This window comes from Phascolarctos cinereus, unplaced genomic scaffold (genome assembly GCF_003287225.1).
Source record: "Phascolarctos cinereus isolate Bilbo 61053 unplaced genomic scaffold, phaCin_HiC Scaffold_1;HRSCAF=81, whole genome shotgun sequence".
Taxonomy (NCBI): domain Eukaryota; kingdom Metazoa; phylum Chordata; class Mammalia; order Diprotodontia; family Phascolarctidae; genus Phascolarctos; species Phascolarctos cinereus.
In genome coordinates, this window is record NW_027555514.1 from 289,017,781 (window position 1) to 289,032,730 (window position 14,950).

General features: G+C 49.1%; 1 protein-coding gene across 8 annotated transcripts in view; it reads left to right on the top strand.

Annotated features, from left to right (window-relative positions):
- The window catches only part of TTLL8 (tubulin tyrosine ligase like 8), a 73,942-nt gene that overhangs the window by 45,963 nt on the left and 13,029 nt on the right, over positions 1-14,950 (top strand). For all 8 annotated transcript variants that reach the window (XR_013483691.1, XM_020982906.2, XM_020982910.2 and 5 more), the window contains 4 exons: positions 1,175-1,297; positions 4,463-4,652; positions 10,198-10,346; positions 12,741-12,984. Coding sequence is in view for 7 of the 8 variants with exons in the window: in XM_020982906.2 (XP_020838565.1) it covers positions 1,175-1,297; positions 4,463-4,652; positions 10,198-10,346; positions 12,741-12,984 (706 nt within the window). In the remaining variant the exon portion in view is untranslated. The remainder of the gene's footprint in view (positions 1-1,174; positions 1,298-4,462; positions 4,653-10,197; positions 10,347-12,740; positions 12,985-14,950) is intronic.

Sequence of the window (14,950 nt, forward strand, 5' to 3'; positions counted from 1 at the left end):
GGGGAGCTTGAGGGGGACTTCATTTCTTCAGAGAAAACCAGAGATCGGTGACACACATTTTATAAGCTTTGTTATCTTATCAAAATGGCAAATGTGCGTTTTCCTTTGAATACGGGTTAAGTTGTGGGTAGGAACCACAGGTGCAACTAACTGAAAAATCTGGGAAATGGCTTATTAATGTGCAAATGTGGTTGGATTTTCCTCATATTCTCTGTATGGGAAACTCCCGATACAAGGACCTTGTGAAGAAGGAAAACACTGAGCAGGAAGCTTCACCTCTTCCAGAGCCGACCAGCCACATCCTGGCGCCTGTGAAAGGCTGGTTCCCTTGGGAAGCTGCCCAGCTTGGCCCCTCCCCACCTTTGCAGCCCCTCACCCTTCAGGCTTTCCACCCTCCAGCTCCTCTGGCCTCTGCTGCCCCCTCAACACGAGCCTCGGCTCCCAGCTCTGCCTTTGTCCTGGCTGCTTTCCCCATCTCTCTCTTCCCAAGTCCCACCTTCTGCAGAAGCTCTTTCCTGCTCCTTCCCTCTAAGCCCAGCTGACCCTCCCACCTCCCATTCTTTCCCTCCCCAGATGCTGTTCCACCTTCTCTCTCTTTTTCTCTCCTCTCTCCTTCCCTCTCCCTTCCCTCTCTTTTCCCTCTCCTCTTCTCTTTCTCTCTCTCTCTCTCTTTCCCTCTTCCTCTCTTCCCCTTCCTTCTTCTCATTCTCTCTCTCCCTCTCTCTGCCTGTCTCCCTCTCCCTCCCTCTTTCTTTCTCCTCCCTCCCTCTCTTTCTTCTCTTTCTTTCCCTTTCTCCCTCCCTCTCCTTCTTCTTTCTCCCTCTCCCTCCCTCTTTCTTTCTCCTCCATCCCTCTCTTTGTTCCCTCCCTCCCTCTCTGTCCTCTCTCTCCCTCTCTTTCCTCTCTCCCTACCTCTTTCCTCTCTCTCTCTCTCCTTTCCCTCCCTCCTTCTCTCCCTCTCTTTCACCCCTGTCATTCTCTTTCTCCTCCTCCTCCCTCCTCTCCCTCTCCCTCCTTCTCTCCCCCTCTCTCTTTCCCTTTCTCCCCCTCCAATTGAATTCCGTGTATTGGAATCTATGGCAGGAGTTTACATCACCGCTCACTCTCCTCACGGAGAATCCCTTCACTTTTCCAGCCAATAGGAAGACCAATCACCAACTTTCTTGTTTTTCAGATGACTTCAGGCGAACAGCTGCATCTAGTATCCTGAAGTGGGTTGTCAGTCACCACAATTATAGCAAGAATAAACCCAGGGCCAAAAAAGAAGAGAATGATGAAGAGATGAGCCAAAACAAAGGTATTTTTGGTCACAATAACAAAAAGGATTTATTGTGCCGTAAGAAAAATTGAGCATAGCAGCACTCTTAACTACCAGGAAGGGCTGGAGTAACTGTGCACAGAGGTCAGGCCCTGAAGGAGAGAGGATTCCTGCTTAGGGTGAAGGGCACAGGGATATAGGCAGTGGAAGGAAGACGGAAATGCTCAGCTCTCACGCTGCTTATTTTCTCTGCTGAGGAGAAGGATCTTTGGCCTGGAAAGAACAGAGCAAAACTGGCTGATGGGGAGGTTATACCCAAAACAAGTAAAGAGGTGGTAAAAAAAAAAACTGAGTTAGTTGCCCTTGATGATTTCAAGTCACTAGGCTCAGATAAAAACGGGAAGATAAGGTTGTTAAACCACTGTTGATGATCTTTGTTTACTTATTTACTTAATTTTATTTTAGGCAGTTGGGGTTAAGTGACTTGCCCAGGGTCACACAGCTACTAAGTGTCAAGTGTTTTGGTCTGAGGCCACATTTGAACTCAGGTCCTCCTGACTTCAGGGCTCTATCCACTGTGCCACCCAGCTACTCCTGTTGATGATCTTTAAAAGGTCCCAGATACTGGTAATAGTCCAGTAGCATTAGATAAAAGCAAATGTTACTCCAGTTTTCATAATTAGAAAGAAAATAGAGTTCGCAAAATGTAGACCAATAAGTTTGACTTTGATTTCTGGCAAAATTCCTGAATATATTATTAAAGGGATGGTTGATGAATACTTAGAAAAGGAAGCAGCAGTAAATCACCAGCACAGCTTTGTCAAGAATAAGACTCCTTGTTTCCTTTGGGGAGCAGGATTAATAAATTGGTAGAGCAGGTGTGTGCTGTAGTTAGAGTTTACCTAGACTTTGGTAAAGTGTTTCCCAGAGTCGCTCCTCATCTTAGCTTGGAGACCAGTGGGCAGTGAATTTCCACGTCTCCTCCACTGCTCTCCCACAGAGCCCAGTTACCGGTGGCTGCTGCTGCTTGGGCAGGGAGCACTTGCTGTGCTCAGGCTGCCGGTCTCCTTGAGTGCTGGGAACCCTTGTGCCGGAATCCTCCGTTCTCCATTCCGTGGTGGTCTGCTCTTGGACTAGCTGGGCTATTGCCACTTGAATGGGGCCCCTGTTGTTCACACATGTTCACTCTGAAGTTGTCTCAGAGTTGTCCTCTCCACATCCAGAGTACACACTCATTCACACTTTCTTTTGAACACCTCGGTTCTAAGTCTTGCAGTGAGGAGAGGTATCGCAGCCATCTCAGGATGCCCGTAGACTCTGCTTGCTCATGTCCAGGATCCTCATGGAGCAAATGCCTGGGAGAGCCGTGAGCCTTTTCAGGGCCCTTCTCTTGCAGAGTCCAGCTTGGACCCTTTACTTGGCAGAGGCTTCTGTCCTGGCTCGGCCTCCCTCATTTCTTGCAGCTCATCCTCATTCACACCCAAGGATAATGCTCCAGGTTGACACCCTGAGCAGTGGGGATCTCCCTTTTCTGTGTTAACTCTCTGGCTGCAGCTTACTTGCCATCAGATTCATGTGCGGGTATGTGATGCAAGCTCAAAACATGAAAGCACAATGAAGCTTTACTTTAAAGATATGAGACAAAATGCCAATGTGTATTTTTTTGGAGACTCTGTGGGCCTGAGCATATGTGGCTTACCCTGTATATGTGTCTAGGCCACTGAGGACTGATCACACAGCAAGTCAGTGGGATACTGTGTGGCTGTACGTAGTCTCAGAACTTCCCAGAAGCAGCCCACTGCAAAGCCAGAAGCTTCAGTTTCATTGTCAGTGAGAAAGCAGTGAGATTCGTGGCAAGCGCAGCAGACTTTCCTGCTGTGAGGCCCCTTCTGAGTGCCCTCAGCTGGCATCAGTATGTGATGCCAGGGATTTGTCTGCAATGAGCCATCTCTGGAGCTGCAGTAGTTACTGAGGAAGCAAACCCATACATACAGACCTTCTTACATGTATCATCCCAACAGTTTCCAAATGCTACTGAAGGTTCAGTCAGTCAGGAAGCATTTATGAGGTCCTGGCACAAAGAAAGGCCAGAACAGGCCTGTATCTTTTAGCCAGTCGAGCCCTTCACTTTCTTTGTTCACGTTCTTCGTACATCATCCCAAAGATGGTAGGCGAGTTAGGTGATTCATGTCACCAGTGATATCATTCCCCCTAAGCTGTCGAAAAGTTGGCCCCCAAATTCCTTGAGGGATACACTCCCACTGGTAGAACCCCACTGAGCAGGTGAGTGTTGTCTTTTCTTTGACTTTCTCCATCTTGGGAATCATGGTACCCACTGTATGGGCCAAACACTGGAGATCAGAGGCTGTCTATCAACCAGTCTTGAATGCGTGCCCTGGTTTGCCTCAAGTCTCTTGTTCAAAGAGACAAGATACACATTCAGATCTTTCAATGCTTTTCCTGTCCTACAATTCAGGACTCTGTGATGGTGTCACTGGATAACAGTTCTTTCTGGTGGTTTGTGATGTCTTCTGGGACTGCTCCCAAAAGGGGTGAATTGCTGGGTCTGGGTTCTTTCACTGGTTCTCTGTTGATTTCCGTGGCTTTTTCAAGTTTCTTCCCCTATCCTCTTATCACCCCCTGCAAAATTGGGGAGAAACCATGCCTGTTCAGTCCATTCACAAAGGCTGGCTTATTTTTAGATTCCATTGAGCATATGGCTTTTTTTTTTCTTCTAAAATAAGGCAAGAACTGAGGTACCAGCAAAGGACCCACAATGCCTGTGGGAATTTTGTGGACTTTGGTAGGAGGTGGTTTCAGGACTCCCAGGCTTTCTATAGCTACTAAATACTGAAGTGAATTTCCTGGCATTAGAAAAGAAAAGGCATCCTGTCCTTTCCCCCCAGACAACATTACTAGTGACATGCTACCAGCAGTGTGAGCTCTCTGTGTCTCTGTCTCTGTCTCTCTCCTCTCTCCCTCTCCCTCTGTCAAAAGTGAAATGGGCTGCCTTGGGAGGTATGGGTTGTTGCCGGTCAGTAGTGGTCTACAGGTAGAGGCTGGGAGCCCACATGTTGATGACACTCTGGAAAGTATTCCTGCCCACGTACAACTTGGACTAGATGACCTGAGGGCCTGTCCAGCTCTGAGATGCTGTGATTCTCTGATACCCAAACATACCCCTGGGATGTGTTTGCTTTTCAGATCAAGCCAATGCTGATGAAAAGAAACTCATAGACCTCCCAGGACAACTCATAGAGGTGGCTTGCAAGGTGTGTGAGGACTACCTCGGGCAGTTGGAACATGATGACATTGACATCTCGGCAGAGTCCCTGAAAACCCTCTCAGAGGCTGAGTGGAAGGAGCTGGTCCAGCAGTACTACGACCTCATCCAGTAAGATGCTTGTCTTTCCCTTACTGTATGTAATGCTGGGATCTGGGGACTAGGCAGAGCCTTTCTAGAAGTGGAAACAAAGGAGATTCCTCACTGTCCTTTGAAGTGTCTGCCCCCAAAGTTTACCTGGAATAGAAACTGATCCATGAAAGGTTGGGTTCAATAAGGAGAGAACTGGAGAAGGAGTCAAGTAGCTTTCACTCTGCTGGGGAGACGCCCGGTGCCCATGTCATATCTGAGGCCCCTCTTCTTCAGAGGGGGCCCCGAGGTGGGCACTCCTGTCAATGTCTGTAGTTTGTGAGCAAAAGAATTTCATCGAACAGCAAACCAGCATCGCCAATGCAGTGTGAGAAAGGGTCCCAGAGGGCACAGAGAGGGTACATTTTCCCAGGTTACCACCATGCCAGGTGGGGAAGGTACACATTTAGAGAGCATGTGAAGCACTGGTCCTGGATTCAGGAGGACCTGAGTTCAAATTTGGCCTCAGACACATAACACTTACTAGCTGTGTGACCCTGGGCAAGCCACTTAACCCCGATTGCCTAGCCAAAAAAAAAAAGTGAGAGAGAACATGTGAGAACACAAATGCGGAACAAGCACACATGTGTGCACATGTGCGTGCACGCACGCACACACGCACACACACACACACACCTAGACACCTGGGCAGAGTACATATATGGCCAGAGCAACTGACCATTGTGATCCTGCAGAGCTGACTTTGTCCTCTGGTGATGTCGTCCCACTAGTCTCTGCTTCTCTCTCTCTACCCCCCCACCACTGCCCCTTCCCTCCCTCTCCCTCTCCTTTTCTCTCCTTCCCTTTCTCCCTGTCCCATACTCTCTCTTTCTCCCTTTTCCTCCTCTCATTCTCTCTTTGTCTCTCTCTCTCCCTCTTTTTCTCCTCTCATTCTCTTTGTCTCTCTCTCTCTCTCTTGTTCTCGCTCTCCTCCCCTCCTCCTTTCTCTCTCTGTCTGTCTCTCTATCTCTGTCTCTCTCTCCTCTCTCTCTCTTTCTCTCTTTTTATCCTCTCATTCTCTCTCTCTTTGTCTCTCTCTCTCTCCCTCTTCCTCCCCCCCTTTCTCTCTCTGTCTCTCCTCTCTCTCTCTCCTTCTCTCTCCCTTCCTCTCCCCCTTTCTCTGTCTGTCTCTTTCTCCCTTTCTCTCTCTCATCTCTCTCTCTCTCTCTCTCTCTCTCTCTCTCTCTCTCTCTCTCTCTCTCTCTCTCTCTCTCTCTCTCTCCCTCTCTCTCTCTCTCTCTCTCTCCCTCTCTCTCCTCTCCCTCTCTCTCTCTTGCTCTCTTTTGCTCTCTTTCCCTCCCCCCTCTGGATGTGGTTGTGTCTCTTTTCTCTGCTTCACCTTCTGTGCTGGGTGACCCTCTTGGTCTCATGTTGGCCAAGCTGATCTCTATCCTCATCTACTTGGCTTTAGTTCTTCCGCCTTCTCAGGACTATTTGAGCCTGTTCAGGGCCATCTTTTGCTCTTTGTCACCCTAGAGTAAAGCCTCTAGAATCCCTTGTCAGCTCTGATTCACTGTGGCTGTTTAGGTATCCTCAGATGCCCGGCTTTGCCAGACCATACAAAAGACACCTAAATCCAACAGCAAAATCATTGAAGAGAAGAGAATGACACAGTTAAAGCCTTTTCTCTGAAGGGATGGGGTGGAAGAAGGGAGAAAACTGGGAACTAAAAAGTAAAAATTAAATAACCAACCAAAAAAGCACTTTCTGCATCTGCACATAAGCAGCTGCAGCCTTCTGCCTCTCCCTACAAGAGAAGATCAAATAGATCTCTAGGGAAAAGCTTACTGAAGGGCCAGAGAGCGGCTTCAGGTCTTCAGTGGTCGGGTGAGGAAAGTTATGCCCCCTCAATGTCCATTCACTGCCCACCGTGCAGGTGTGTTGGCCTCGCAGGAGCCTGGTGCAGGAGCGGGGCTCAGTTTCGTCTGTGTGTTTTTCCTTCTTTTTCTTCCCCCTTCTCCTGATGCCACATCTGGCTCCTTGTCTACTCTCAGGGGCTCCGAAGGCCTCTTCACTCCCCTCTCCATGTAGCTCCTTTTCTCACTTAACCCCAATTGCCTCGCTTAAAAAAAAATCCTCTGTGAGAAAGTCACCACCCTGAAGCTATCCAGTGCTCTCTCTGCCCCGAGCATCATGGGAAATTAAGTCCTACGAGATTTTGTTCTTGGTCATGTCCTTGACACATTACGTGGGCAAGGAGATAATTAGAAACAACCATATGACAAGAGGATTTCCATTTAGTTAGTTCTTAAACATTTTCTTATATCTTGCTCCATGTCCTTTTCTACAACCCTTACTAAAAAGTTACAAATAAAACTGAAACAGTGTTTATTTTTAAAGCATCCCATGCAGTTTTATTTCCCACTTAAGATAGGATGTCTCTTGGGGAGCTAGGTGGTACAGTGGGTAGAGCTCTGGCCTTGGAGTCAGGAGGACCTGAGTTCAAATCTGCTCTCAGACACTTGATGCTTACTAGCTGTGTGACCGTGGGTGAGTCACATAACCCCAGTTGCCTCCCCCAAAATGAACAACAAAAAGATAGGATGTCCCAACACTCCTGGAGCACGGGGAATAGTTTAGAGAATGGTCCAGTCCACACTCGGCCAAGGTGAGCCCTTTTATCTTTTCTGGGTTTTAATTAAAACCAGCCACAAGCACTCTCAATTGAATTCATGTCAGTTCAACTAGCATTTATTAAACAACTGCTGTGTGCACCGTGCTAAGAGCTGGCGTGCCAAGGCGACCTTCTCCTTTTCTTGGCCAATGACCCATTATGCTCTTTCAGTTACAGGGTGTTTTCCTCTTATGATATCCATTGTCCTGCCTGCCCCCTTTGGGCCTAAAACAATTCTGAAATGAAATAAGCACAGCAGGCAGTTTGCTTGCAATTTTCCCTTTGTACACACTTTTGGTTTAGTCTTTGGGTTAGATGGTGTCACCCCTCAAATTCTGCATCAGTCAATGTCCTAACCAGAGACATTAAGACAGAGATATTGAAAAGTGGATGGGCAAGACTTAGTCGGAAGGAAGAAAGGGCCTCTAGTGATAGGGAAGCTGCAACTCTCCCCGTGGACTATGGGTCTAACCTCCTGAGGAAAAAATATCTTCTCCTGATCCACGGAGGAGACGGGCAAGTCGTAGATGTCACCAAGACAGCAGGTAGCTCTTCTTGAGGTATCAATCAACCAGCATTTATTAAGCACCTACTATGGGCCAGGTACTGTGCTAAGGACTGGGGATACACAAACTAAAAGGAAGAATTATCTCTCATTCCAAGGAGCTCACGTCTTATTGAGAAAGGCAATATGTGTATACATTGTGTATATGTGTGTATATTTACATGTATGTATATGCGTATGTATATGTATATATAATATAGGGAATAAAATGCAAGATGGTTGGAGAGGGAGGACACTAGCAATCTGAGGGGATCGCCAAAGACTTAGTGGAGAAGGTGGTGCCTGAGCTTCATCTTGAAGGAAGTGAGGGGTGTTATGAGGCGAAGGTGAGGAGGGAGGGCATACCAGGCAGGGGGCAGGGGGTGGTCAGTACAAAGGCTTGGAGATGGGAGAGGAGTGCCCTGGGTGAGGAACAGAGGGAAATCATAAGGACCTGATTTGTGTTGTCACTACTCTTTAGGTAAGGGGTGGGGAATCTGCGGCCTTCTAGGTCCTCGGGTGTGGCCTTTTGACTGAGTCCAAGTTTTACAGAACGAATCCTTGTGTTGAGGGGATTTGTTCTGTGGAATTTGGATTCAGTCAAAGCGCTGCACTAGAGGACCTCAAGGGCCACAGGTGGCCTCAAGGCTGCAGGTTCCCCACCCCTGCTTTAGGTCTACCATTTCTTATCTAAAAGGTTTTTAGTAACCACTAGAGGCAGTTAGGTGATCATACAATGTACAGAGCAGCTGGCTTGGAGTCAGGAAAACCTGCGTTCAAATGTAGTCTCAGACACGTAAGAGCTGGGTAGCCCTGCGCAAGTCACTTACAACCTCTTTTTGCCTCAGTTTCCTCATCTGTAAAATAGGGATAATAATAGTATTTCTCTCCCACCTGGTAGGGTGATTATGAAAATCAAATGATATAATACAATGCCAGGCACATAGTACCTACTACGTGGACAGACCGCTTAGGAGAAGGGGGAATGAGTGTTATTGGGAAGTCATATGACTAGAAAAAAGACAAGCCAATCACATTGGACCTAGGTGACCTTCTACTCCCACAACTGAAAAAAGAATCTCACCAAGTGGATGTTCAGACATTACTCAAAGAACTCCAGTGAGAGGAAGCTCACACAAGGCCAGATGTGGAAGGTGACACACTGGGTGGATGCCCTGTGAATGACTCATGAGAGGACAGGGGTAAGGGCTGCTCAGCGTGGGAGGAAACCTGCGTTGTTGGGGGATTGTCCTGCCATAGAGGAAACCCCAAATCTTCCTGCTGTGTTGAACTCCTGCCTTAGCCAGGCTAGTCTACTTGTCTCTCTTTCCCATCCACCGCCTCCAAGAACTGTGATTTCTTCCTTGTGGAATTGTGCTCATGTTGTCAGTGTGCCCCCTCGGCCTGAAACCTGACATCCTTGCTCCCTCGCTTCACCTCTTGTGTGAAACCCTCCTCTGTTCCACGGTCTCTCTGCTCTCCTTGAGTGGCTGACGCTTAGGATCTACTGCTTTCACAGTGCATTGATTCTCTGCTCTTCTGAGCAGTGCTTTTATCCCATGGAAAGGTATCAAATCAATCACAGGCATTTATTAAGGCACCTGCTGTTTGCCAGGCACCTTGTGATAGGTGCCGGGGCCACAAATATGAAGAAACAATCTCTGCTCTCAGGAAGCTCACCGTCTCTGAGGGGAGAGATGTTAGCTTCTGGAGGGCATCGTGGGGGAACTGGTTTGTATCCCTCCCAGGTGAGCTTGAGGCTGAGGATTGTTGGTCCCTTGGCAGGATGTTAGTGGTTGGGGAGGTCACTGTGCTCTGCCTGGGAGAACTGGAACCCAGCTCAGCTCTGCGGCTGGCTGTTCAGAGAACTCTCCTTTTCTCTGTGGTTTCCACTGTTAGGAGAAAGGAGCAACTTTAGGTGTGAACCAGAGCCAACAGCGCAGGGCTGGTTCTTGCCCTCATGGAGCTTACAATCCTAGGGAAGGGGGTGGTTCAGAAGAGGCAGACACAGCAAGTTTCACTACTGATATGACTTGGTCAGTAAAAGAGGGACAGATCAGGAAGGCTGCCTGCAGGAAACAACATTTCACTTGGGCTTCAAAAGGCAGATGGCAATTCTGGGCCAAGACTGTCCAGAAGCCGGATGACCCCAAATGGACTCTTTGTCTCCCTAGGCTTTCCAGGCCACATCCTATCACAGTTCACCTCACCCCCTTTTCACAGGATGAGTTGGGGAGTCTGTTCGCCCTCTGTCATGGGAAAATTCCATGTCCTCCTGCCCCATTTTCCTTGAGGATTCTCCAGAATGAAGACTTGGTGGGAAATGAGCTACTTGAATTCTAACGGATTTTCTCGGGTTTTATTTTTAGTGGTGATGCTTGCATTTCCAGTTCAAAGACTTACTTTGCCCAGTGTCAGAGTATTCTGAATAAAATCATGTCGGTGAACCCCCAGTCTGAAATTGATGGCATGAAGAACATCTGGATCTTAAAGCCAGGCGCCAAATCTCGAGGCAGAGGTAAGGGGTCTTACAAAGAGCTGTCCAGAAAGCTGTAAGAAGTGGGGAGGAGTCAGGAGGCCTGGGTTCTGCTCCTGCTTCTCTTTCCACGTGTCCATTTTACAGGTGGAGAAACTGAGGCACAGAGAGGGGACACTGCCCAACGTGTCTCAGCAGGTTGATGGAAGAGAGGGGAACCAAATTTGTGTCTTCTGACTGCCAGGTCTGGGATTCTTTCCATCCCAGCACAGTTACAGACCCTTGAGTGGGTTTCACTGAGATGGCCAGGCCCATTCAGATGCTTAACAACACACCCACACAAATGTAGCCGTTGCAAAGAGTTCCCTCAGAATCTGAGGCTCAATCACTCACTGGAGCTTTATTAAGCACCTGCTGCGTGTCAGGCTCTGCACTATGCCCTGGAGAGAACCAGCAGAGCCTCTCAGTGGCGCACGTAATCATCCTCACTCTGCTGGCTCAATCACTCACTGGAGCTTTATTAAGCACCTGCTGCGTGTCAGGCTCTGCACTATGCCCTGGAGAGAACCAGCAGAGCCTCTCAGTGGCGCACGTAATCATCCTCACTCTGCTGGGGTCTGAATCAGAACCTAACCCTCAGACTCTATCATTTATACAGGTGCGATCTTCATTTGATCCTCCCAACACCCCTGGAAGGCCACCACTGTTATTAGCCCCATTTTACAGATGAGGAAACAAGATAGAGGTTAAGTGACTTGCCCCAGGGCCACTCAGCTAGTGAGTCTGAGGCAGGATTTGAACTCTGGTCTTCCAAACTCCTGGGACTGCCATCGCCCCCCCTGGCTGTCATAGAAAACCACCTCTGCGTATATATGACACTGTCTCCATCAGAAGTGATTCACTACCCAGCTACTCCTGCCCAGCCTTCCCTGGGCATGCTCCGTGGGTAACCTCACAGAGATGGCATGGTCAGTGAAGGTGGGGTTCGGGTCTACAGATGGCAACAAATATTTTTTAAAACTTGTTCTGTGGGGGAGGTACAAGACATAAATAAAATTTGCTTCTTGCACCCTCAAGAGATAAAACCACAAACCCAGATACAACATGCGATAAGGGATAGTACGTAATAAATATTATATAACAATATTACGCAGTAAGGGAGGTAGGAGAACAAAGCATGGTCTGAGGTTGGGGGCAGAAGGTCCTTCCAAGACAGAAGGAATCAGAGCAGGCTTCCTAGAGGAGGTGGCACCAAGAGCTGCCTGGCCAAAGTATAGAGGTATTCACTCCTCCGGGGAATGCTGGGGCAGTAATAGGAAAAGAATGAACAGCAAGCTGGCGTGGCTGGAAAGACAGGGCCGAGGTGCCTGCTTGGTGGTCACTGGCCAGGCTCTCAAGAGCCGCTGGAAAGCAAATGGTGCTATGGTGGAGGAGCAGATTGACGGGAAAGATGCTGAACTCTATTGCGGACATGTGGAGTCTGTGGGGAAGGCAAGACACCCAGGGCGAAATCAGGTCCGGAGCAGAGGGCTGTAAGGTGTCAGCTCCGTGCCGGGACGATTGTTTGTTCTTCGTGCTTGGATGCTCACAGTAGACGCTTGATAAACACTTGGTCGGTGGGTTGGTTAAAGGTGTGGGAGTGAATGAGATCGCCAAGGGAGAGAGTGAAGAGAAGAGGGCCCAGGACAGTGCCCTGGGAGCCTCCCTAGCAAAGGTCAGGGGTAGAAGGAGGAGCCATGAAAGTGGCAGCTGGCAGCTTCCTGCAGAAGGGACCAATTAACTGCATTCAGAGATTAATTAGGACCAGAGGAAGACAACGACAACAACAGAAAAAACCACAACAACAACCCAAGCCAAGCTCATTGGAACTAGGGGTTAGGAAGTCCCCAGCAACCTTGGACAGAGCAGTCCACTGAAAAGCAGACTGGTGGGGGCTTCAGGAGAGTGTGGGGAGTGAGGGCTGGGATGGCATTTTGAAGAAGCTTGTCAGCGAAGGCCAGGAAAAGGATGGAACCAAAGTGTGAAAGGCAGGGAGGACTGAGCAGGTTGGAAGCAAAGAAGGAGAAAGCAGTTGGCAAGGAAGAGGTTATAGATCCATGGGAAAGAGGGGATGATGATGGAAGGAGATAGAAAAATAGGAGAGAGATGTTAAAGTTTCTTCCCCCTCAGCCACTGAAACAGGAGGAGAATCCTTCTCCCTGCCTGGGTCTTCGCGCTTGGCGGGTGCACTGCCATGGGTTGGGGGATGGTAATGAATGCCCCTCTCTGCCTCATTGGGCATCTTGTGTTTCCACCACTGGGAATCTTGCTTATGGCTGAGTGAGAAGGGATACCACCTTGCCCGGCTTTCCTAAGGAGGAGAGTATGGCAGCTGGGGTTCTGTCAGCCCTGGCCGCCATGGGTGTCTGACCTTAGTGAGACATCATTTCCTTTCAGACATCGTGTGTATGGACAGAGTGGAAGAAATTATGAAGCTCGTGACATCGGATAACATTCCTTCCAAGGATAACAAATGGGTGGTCCAAAAGTACATTGAGACGCCCCTGCTGATTTATGACACCAAGTTTGATATCAGACAGTGGTTCCTTGTCACGGATTGGAACCCCCTGACCATTTGGTTCTACAAAGAAAGTTACCTGAGATTCTCAACTCAGCGGTTCTCCTTAGACAGTTTGGACAGGTAAGTGCCCCAGATGGAAGGCCGTGGTGCCTCTGAGATGGAAGCCGCTCCCTGAAAGGACGTCACCTCTGACTCTCCACTTCGCTTACATTGTTTGCTGACGTGCGTGTCCTTACATTTCTGACAGCTATTGATGGATTGTTTCAGCAGGCAAGCAGGAGGCGTCAGCTGAGGGTTCTCCTCTTGTGGGAGGGCCAGTAGCAAGCCTTAGTGGTGAGTCACTCACTGGCCAGGCCACGGGTTTGAGAACTAATGAGTCAGTGTCAGTGGGACATCCTGGGGATTCTGTGGCAATGCTTTCAAAACGTGAACGTAGTGAGAGCTGCCTTTCCCTTTGGTGTGCCCTCTCTGCTCCAAGCCTCGGGTGGTCCCAGCATCTGCCTCAGGGACAAGATTAACCACCAGGGAGCTCCTGGCACACGAGCAGTGCCCTGGGCTTGGCAGGGAAGTGAGGGTGCTATGGCAGAGGCCTCAGTCCCCCTCTCTGGCATCTCTCGCCTCCTTGGCCCGGGAGCCTGTCCACAACTGGCCAGGCCTCACGTGTGCCTCCTGCCCCGTAAAGCACGTGGGGGTTTGTGGACTGGTGGATAGAGACGGAAGTCAGAGGAACACTAGCCCCATCAGGGACCACCCTGGGCTCTGGCACATCTTTCCTGCCTTCCCCACAGGAGTGTGCGCATCTCTGTGTGTGTGTGTGAGTGTGTTGAGGTTTTGAATAGGAAGGGACCTTTCAGATCATTTATTTTATAAACAAGAGGACAGATTCAGGGTCTGGTGTCTTAGGCGAGTAAGGGTGAGATCCAGGATAGGAACCAAGGCCTCCTGCTTCCTTGACCAGCAGCCTCGACCTTCCTCTCCACTTTAGATGGGCTTTACACATATGTGCACACACATGTAATATATGTATGTAGATGGAACGCCTCTGATGATGGCCTGCTCTTCTCACCCATGGCCGCCTCGGCCTCGTCCCAAGTAGCACCCTCAGGAAGGGCTATTCCAGGGTGAGGGGTCCAAGCTGGTGGCCCATCTGTACTTTGGGGGCTAATAGACTCTCAGGCTCAACTTTAGGTACCTAGGTCGCCATTCATGCCCCTTTGGAGCCCCCCATAGTCTGTCTCCAGCCCTTTTCCTTCCCTCTATGCTCCACAGAGCTCACCTAGCCCAGCCCCCTCACTTTATATGGACAGAAATAGAGGCTTAAAGTCATATATGTAGTTAGCATCAGAGGCCAGATTTGAATCCGGGTCCTGTGACTCCCAGAGCCACCTCTCTCTCCACTGTACCATCCTGCTTCCGAGCTATCTCCCCTCTCTATCTGGGCTCTCCCTTCTCCAACTGCCTGTCCCCCTCCCCTCCCCCCCCGTGGTCCAGGAGTTCCACCTTCCTCATCTCCAATTTCCAGAATCTTCTTCCATCAGATTTACTAAGCCTTCCCTAATCTCCCCAGAGGAAAGTTTTCTCACCTTGGGTTTTCCCTTCGTTCTTTGCCTGGAGCTCCTTTTACACACCCACTCTACCTCAAACTCTGCTCCTGTGCACCCAGGTCCTCACCCTGCTGGCCCTACCCCAGGAGACCCAGCTTCCTCAGGGCAGAGAGCAGCTTTTTAAGAAACGCCTTCCCTGATCCTAGTAGGCACTGAGTAAATACTTGAACACACTCACACATTCAGTAAATGCCTGCACAGCCTCTGTGTGCCTTTTCTGCTGCCTGGCTTTGGACTCACAATTAGGATCTGTATACTTTATCTTATTTAGATCAGAAGCTGGTCTGAACCCTTATCATATGCATTTTTAAAAGCTCGTTTTATTGTGAATGTCAGATCCTTACATGAAATCCATTTCCAGTGATGGAAGGTGGAGATTTTGGTATCCTCTGTTAGTCATAAGTGTCCTGTCTTACTGACAGAAACTTGCTCTCAGACTTTCATCTTTGAACTGAATAGAGTTGTTCTGTATCCCCTTCTTT